Consider the following 7,712-nt stretch of genomic DNA (forward strand, 5'->3'; position numbering starts at 1 on the left):
GAGTCTGATGTAAACAATGTCAAAGCCCCAAGAGACTCATTAAAGTCCTTGCGCTGAGTCTGTGCTGCTGAGCTGGGCTGGGCTCCTGGCACAGAGGCAGCTCCTGGCAATCAAGAAGAGCTTCAAAAAGACATTTCAGCTGAGGAGCAGCTCCTCTCCCAGCCCAGCAGGGCTGAGGGCATTGCCTGCAGGTATACCTGAGAGCAGTGAAGCAGACGCTCAAAGCAGCTGAAAGGACAATTCTGAGCTCATTCATGGAGAAATCTTCACCACTTCTGACACAGTCAGTCTGTGTCTGCAAGGATCTCCTAAAGCTGACCCAGGACAGGACTGACAGCACTGTAAGGATGGCTCTGCTGCCCTTTCTGCTTTGGGGGAGGATGTGCTCCAGAGCGGGGCTGCCCTGGGCACCGTCAGAGGGACAGGGCAGGACGGCTCCTGCTGCCAGGGACGGCTGCAGGGGCTGAGGCTGGGGCTGCAGCCAGGGCTGCCCAGGGCTGTGGTGCAGAGCAGGTGCTGCAGCCCTGAGGGCTCTTGGCCGGGCCAGGGGATCTGCCACCTGCCAGGGGCAGCTCTCAGCCTGCCTGGGAGCTCCCCATGGACTGTGGGTAAGAGTTGGAGGTGGAAGGAGCCACCCCCATCAGGGCAGATCCTGCTGCTGTGGAGATGGTGCTGCATGGCCAGGGCTGCTCTCAGCTTTCTCCTAAAGGAAAGGGAAAGGGGCTGTCAGGGTTGTCTCTGTCACTGAGACTCCTGCACTGTCACCCTGGGGATCAGCAGATCTGCCTCAGATCTCCCTCAGAAAGTGCCTCCTCACCCTCCTCTGCCTACAGACAGCACCAGCAGCACCTTGTCTTGCAGCATCTCTGTTTGTCTGAGCTGCCCTTAAGGCCCTGGTGCCAGGGAGATGCCCCTGGGCAGTGGCCTGTGCTGGGAGGGGTGTGCAGGACAGAGCTGAGCCCCCAGGGCTGGGCTGGGCTCTGGGAGCACTGGCAGGGACAAGGCTTGGATAGAGAGAAACGGCTCCCAGTAGACCCAAGTCCAGGCAGCAGTGAGGCAGACCAGCCCTGGATATCCCTCTGTGTCCAGCTCCAAAGGGAAAGAGAGAAACGTTTGGAGGGATTGAGTTTGAAACGAGAGACACCAAAAAGTCTACTTTGTTTTAGAAGTACGCATAATTGTGATGAACCTGTAAAAAAGGGAGATGAAATGAATGGCATGTGCATCAGATCTGTCTGCACTGGGGCACAGAGAGCTGTATTCTTCTCCTGGGCTTGCGAGTTTAGGGTGCAAGCAATGCTAAAGATGAGGCAGTATCAAACCAGCAAAAACCTATACTGAAAAAAAAAAAGGTTTTAGTGAAATTCCCCCAGAGGAAGATAAGTAGTTTTGAGGGGACTCCTAATATAATTGCATGGGATTGACTCAAGGCAATCTGTCCCAGCTTGTCAATGTCTTCTTTCAACAGTCCACCATGCCCAGAGTGAAGTAATGTCCAACAGCAGCTCCATCAGCCACTTCCTCCTGCTGGCATTGGCAGACACACGGCAGCTGCAGCTCCTGCACTTCTGCCTCTTCCTGGGCATCTCCCTGGCTGCCCTCCTGGGCAACGGCCTCGTCATCAGCGCCGTGGCCTCCAGCCACCACCTGCACAGCCCCATGTTCTTCTTCCTTCTCCACCTGGCCCTCACCAACCTGGGCTCCATCCTCACCACTGTCCCCAAAGCCATGCACAATTCCCTCTGGGGCACCAGGAACATCTCCTATGAAGGATGTGCTGCACAGGTGTTTCTGCTTGTCTTTTTCATTTCAGCAGAGCTTTGTCTCTTGACCATCATGTGCTACGACCGCTACATGTCCATCTGCAAACCCCTGCACTACGGGACCCTCCTGGGCAGCAGAGCTTGTGCCCACATGGCAGCAGCTGCCTGGCCCAGTGCCTTTCTCAATGCTCTGCCGCACACAGCCAATACATTTTCCCTGCCCCTGTGCCATGGCAATGCCCTGGGCCAGTTCTTCTGTGAAATCCCACACATCCTCAAGCTTTCTTGCTCACACTCCAAACTCCGGGAACTTGGGCTTCTTGCTGTTAGTGTCTGTTTAGCTTTTGGTTGTTTTGTGTTCATTGTTTTCTCGTATGTGCAGATCTTCAGGGCTGTGCTGAGGATCCCCTCTGAGCAGGGACGGCACAAAGCCTTTTCCACCTGTCTCCCTCACCTTGCTGTGGTCTCCCTGTTCCTCAGCACTGGCTTTTTTGCATACATGAAGCCCTCCTCCATCTCCTCCCCATCCCTGGATCTGGCCCTGTCAGTTCTGTACTCGGTGGTGCCTCCAGCCCTGAACCCCCTGATCTACAGCCTGAGGAACCAGGAGCTCAAGGCTGCAGTGTGGACACTGATCACTGGACAATTTCAGAAACACTAAACTGATGGCCAATTCCTACAAATCCTTTCTAATAAAATTGATCTTTGCTAGCACTTGTTGGTTCGGTTGTCAGGTGTTTATTCTTTGTTATTTTTCAATGATGTTTATAAAGTGAGGCCCCTGTTTGTGTCCTTTCCTGTTTTGATTGTCTCCACATTTACTGATGCCTCTGACTGTGTCCGTGAGGGGCTGTGCTCTCGTAGCTTTAAACATAATAAACGATCCCTCAGAAAAGTTTTCTCCAGAGATCCCCACTTTTGTTCCCTTCTCTGTCACTGCAGCAGCAATGTCTGTGTGCAGAGCTGGGGGCAGATCAGGGCTGGCACAGCAGCTGTGCCCAGCAGCAGCAGCCCTTGGTGTTGCCAGTGCTGCTCCCGTGGCCCTGCCCCACTGCCCTCCTGGCCCTGGTGTTGCTGTAGGGCCTGAGGGCTCTTGGGGCCGGGCACAGGGCTGGGGGTGGCAGTGCCGGGGCTGCAGCAGGGACAGGCCATGGGCACTGCTGGGGCAGCGCTGACGCCTCAGGGCAGGGCCTGGGGGCTCCAGGCTCCTTGCCCAGGCTCTCTCCAGAACACGCCCGGGCCAAGGCTCAACACAGAAAAGCCCCGTGGGCAGCCCCAGGGTGGTTGTGGGCAGGCTGGGGACAAACAGCATGGCTGGGGCTCTGCAAGGTCCCTGGGAGAGATGGGAAGGAGCAGCAGAGCAGGGGCTGATCCATCCCCACTGCAGTGGACACCCCAGGGCAGTGTCCCAGAGCGTCCTCATGCACCTGCCAACAACATCCCCCCTCTGCAGCCCTGGCCTCTCCCCCAGCTCACACAGGTGCAGGATCCTTGCAGGCACAGACACGGCAGCACTGGCTCATCCTGCCCCTGTTTGCAGTGCCCAGAGCAGGCCTGAGCACCCCCATGGTGTTGGTGTTGAGGAGATGAACCTGAGGGAGCACAAATGCCATCAGCCCCTGGGGCCAGGAAGGGCTGGGGGACAGGTGGGAAACCACTCAGGTTTGTTGTGGCCTCTTAAGTCAGCCAGAAAATTTGTTCCATGAGTTTTGAGTTTCCTGTCCCACTGCAGACATTGTTGCTCAGAGCCAGGGCTGCCTGGCAGCCAATCGCAAACTGCCCTGAGCATTTCCTTTATTTCACCTTTGCTTTCTTTCCTCTTTCCTGGTTCAGATTTCTTCCTAGTGCCCATCCTTGTCCTCTCCTCTGCAAACTGCCCATCCCTGTTTTCCCTTTTCTCTCTGGCCCTATTCCCCATTTCCGTTTCTGAGTTGGCACCATAGGAACATCCCTTAGGGATCCAGATCATCCTCCAAGTGCTTTAGTATTGCGAAGAAGTCTGAGTATCAAACGACACCAATATGATTAGGTTTGATCTCTCCGTTTATTCTTTATTCCTTATTTTTATGTGGTTACAACATAGAAGCAGGCACAGCTAAACAACTTCTGATTGGTTAAAATCTTACATTTAAGCACCCTAAGCAATTGTTCATTGGTTCTCGTCTTCTGGGAGCTAATTCCCCTTTATTCTATATTATGAATAGCTTTTCTGTCTTTATGCATCTATGAGAAGGTACAGCAACTTGCTGCCCATCTTCAGCTTCCGTGAGGAGGCATCTGTGAGAGAGACTAACTAGCTATCATATGTGCTACTTTTTTGCTAATTGAAAGCAAAGTAAGAACAGCACAGCAGAGCACGTAGGCACAGAACAAAACCTTATACTGTTCCCTGAAAGCAGGGATTGTTCAAACCTTTGATCAATAAATTGTGGCCTCTCTCTTCAAAATATTCTTCAACACTTTAGGAATTGTCTGCAGGGTCCTGCAGTGCCTTGAGTTAAGAATGTAAAGAGCTACAAGTTTAGCTAACAGATGGAAGCAATTTATATTGATTAGGATTTAAGTAGAAGAGTAGAGATGAAGTGGAAGAGTTTATAATTATTAGATGCTTAAGCTAGAGCATAGGTAATCTATTATTTGTTCATTTTAGCTGTGTTTGTAGAAGGAAATACAATAGATGGACCATTGTGATATTGAAAGAAACCATGACACCTCCACCTGGACACAGAAACTATTTGAACCAACCAGGATCACTCAGACTATGCCCAAGAGGTCACGTAGCCTGCCCACAAGATGAAAGTAAAAAGGTCACTGTGAGGAAGATGTCTCTGACTTCATCCTTCAAGACCACTGACCTATTTCAAGGACCACCAATCCAATTTTTAGAGAAGAATTGTGCAGGTGTAAATGACTTTTGGCTCATTTTAATATGAAGCAGGGATAGGCAGTGCTAGGATTATCCATATGTATAGGCATTTGAGTAATTGAGTCAACATGTAAGACTTTTGTAAAGAAATAGAGGGCTAGAGCTTTGTGATTGGTGTGCAGGTCTTTGGGAGGCTACTCCCCATGCCGTCCAACATCGAATAAAGCACACCACTTTATAACTTTAACTAGTTAGAAAGTCTTTTGTGCATGACCTCACCAATTTTATGCAAATCAATTAGCAACCATGACAGGACTGGGTTCTGTTCAGCTCTGAGAGCAGTTTGGGTCATGGACCACTGGGGGGATATCTCTCCAGGGATATCCTATTTCCAGGGATCTCCCTGGAGAGAGGGTTCTGCTCTCCAGCTGTTCATCCAGGGACAGACAAGGACTGCCAGAACTCCTGAAAAAACAGTAAGTTTAAAAATTGAAACTTGTGGCCTGTAAGGTGTACCTGTGGCCAGGAGGCTGTTGGTAGGTCATGGGAGACGTCCCACACTCCGCTCAAGCCCATGTAGTCTGCTTGCAAGTTACAGTGGGATGGGTTTACAGCAGAAAGATTTGTCATGCCATAGACGGCTCGCTAGCAGTTCAGAGCAAATTGGCTAACAGTTTGGGGCAAATCCTTGTTCATTGTTGTTATTTTATCATCTGTTGTCATTTTAAATGTGTCCTGACTGTGAGAGGGACTGTGCAAGTACTTGTTGAGACCTACCCTGGGTACGAAGGACTCGAGGTGTTCTGACCCGCGGTTCCGTCTTCAGGTGACTGACACGGCCGGGAACGAATGAAGTGAGTGGGGTGAATGCCTAAAGCCCTGCATAGCCCTGCATGCTGTGTGAATATTTTATTCCTTTGTAAAGAGGCACCTCTCCCCACTGTGACTGTGGTGTGTGTGTACTTCTGGTTACGGTAGATGGTATTTGCTGTAACACCTGGTGTTTGGGCTTAAACAGTCCCAAACCCGGGAGGCAACAAGGACGGCATTTGCTGTGACATTCAGTGCTTGAGTTTAAACAGTTCTCTCCTTGTAGCATTGGAGAGACTGTTCCAGTATAGTATTTTTGTAAGTTTTTTCCATGGGATTTGTGGAGTCGAGAATGCTTTTTAGGCTTTGGCTTTGTGAAGTCATGCAGCTTGTGTGAGAGTGACCACGGCTTTAAGAGTTGTGGTCTATTTTTGAGGTAATATTGACATCTTGTGAAAAAAGTCATAATTGCAGCAAAATGGTAGCTATCATCTACTTGTGTCTGTGTTTTCTGATTTGTTCTGTTGAAAGTGGCAGTTGAAGCTCGAGCCTGAGCTGACAGGGTCTGGCTGTCTAGGCAGGCCCTTTTTAATGGTTTCAGCTTGAACTGGATGATTTCTTGAATGTGACAGGAGACTTGGCCTTGGTGAGACCAGAGCATGGAAGGACAGAAAGGGTGTTTTGTGGAGGATTATACTCAAGCCAAACTAAAGATAATTTGACTTTTGATTGGGAATCTCCCTTGATTGAGGGAGGACTTAGGAACTCATTGTGATGGGGATGAGAGGGAGTAATTCCTTGTTTTGTATGTAGCCTGACAATTTTTCATTGGAAACTAGACTGGCATCCAGTTTGGGTTTTTCTTTGCTGTAAGGAGTGTGAGGGGAGGTGGTATTGTGTGTCCTGTAGATGAAGACCTGCATGCCCCAGGTGCATTCCAAGGCTGCCGTAATATTATAACTGGGAAGCAGGACATGCTGAGTGTGAAATAGTAAATGTAGTTTGTGGAAAGACTTGTTTAGTTTCTGGGATTTGGGACGTGAACGTTTTTGAAGAAGACTGGGAAAAGACAAAGGTACAGTGTAAGTTTGGTAAAAGGGAGTAAAGTCCCTTTTGATAGTGTTTTAGTTGTGACTTTTGGAATTTGAGACACAGAAGGTTGTGTTTGAGGATTCTTAGAATTATAACAGCGGTGTCTTTTATATGGGAATTATTATGGCTGGTGATTTGTGTATATTTTAACCTGTCCAGACAGATAGAAGGAATCCCTTTACCACAGTAGTCTGGACTCAATCTCTGGGAATTGGTGAACTTGGCTAATTGTTGGTTAAGCAGAGAAAAGGAAAGGGTTTATTTAGGTGGATTATATGGGACCTCTGCTGGCAACTAAGTAGCTTTGGACTGGGAGCAATGTGCGGCAGAGAATTTAGAAATTCAAGAAAGGGTAAATGGAATAGCCCCCAGCCTCTGTGTGTGTTTTTCTGCAGCCCGTGGTGCATCTAGAAATTGACATTGTGCCTGGGTGATACTGCAGTGTAGGATTTGTGCAGGAAGCTATTATTGCTTTATTATTGTTTCAGTGCTATAAAATAAATTCTTTTGTAGAAGGAGACTGTAGAAAAGTCCCTGAAGTGCTTCACTTTGAGGAGGAGCTTTGTTCATCAAGGCATAGGGCTTTGTAAGCCACAAGCATCGTAATTACCTGGCTTTGCTCTCTTTGAAATCAGTGGCAAAACCCTTGCAGGCTGCAGAGGCAGCAAGAGGGAAAGGAAAGGCTGTGTTTGGGTTTATTGTTCCATTTTCTGATTAACATCTTAAACTGCATTTTGAGCTGGTGGACTTGTTTAGGCAACCCCTTGGAAAGCAAGGGGGGCTGAGAGAAGAAGTAAATTCAGAGCAATTGTTAACTCCAACCCCCACTTCATCTTCCTTGGAAAAGACACCAGTTGAGCCGTCTGCTACCCCACTTACTCCTGAATCACATGAACCAATGAAACTATATCCACCATTGCCCAGCAGTGACAGTGAAGAAGAGGAGCCCTCCCCAAAGGGTCCTACAGCATCTCAGACCTGAAAAAAAAACTAGGGAAATCATACAAGAATCCTTAGAAAAGTAGTAGACCCTGAGAGGAAAACAATATTAATTAAAATTCCTTTTTCTACAATGGATTTACAGGCTTGGGAGAAGATTGCTAAGCACTACCAAAGTGACCCAACAGGTGTTGCTAAAAAGTTAAAGTTTATGATTAAACAACATCAACCAGACTGGGCAG

The 7,712-nt window shown here is 48.8% G+C and overlaps 1 protein-coding gene across 1 annotated transcript; it reads left to right on the forward strand.

The window, feature by feature from the left end:
* Positions 1–239: 239 nt before the first annotated feature.
* LOC310920627 (olfactory receptor 14A16-like) lies at positions 240–2,424 on the forward strand (the record flags this gene model as incomplete). The annotated part of the gene is made up of 2 exons (XM_083880692.1): positions 240–283; positions 1,469–2,424. Exon 2 carries the CDS (start codon positions 1,492–1,494, stop codon positions 2,422–2,424), a length of 933 nt encoding a protein of 310 aa, XP_083736818.1. The 5' UTR covers positions 240–283; positions 1,469–1,491.
* Positions 2,425–7,712: the final 5,288 nt, after the last annotated feature.

This window comes from Zosterops lateralis, assembly GCF_965231275.1.
Source record: "Zosterops lateralis genome assembly, chromosome: 31".
Classification (NCBI taxonomy): Eukaryota; Metazoa; Chordata; class Aves; order Passeriformes; family Zosteropidae; genus Zosterops; species Zosterops lateralis.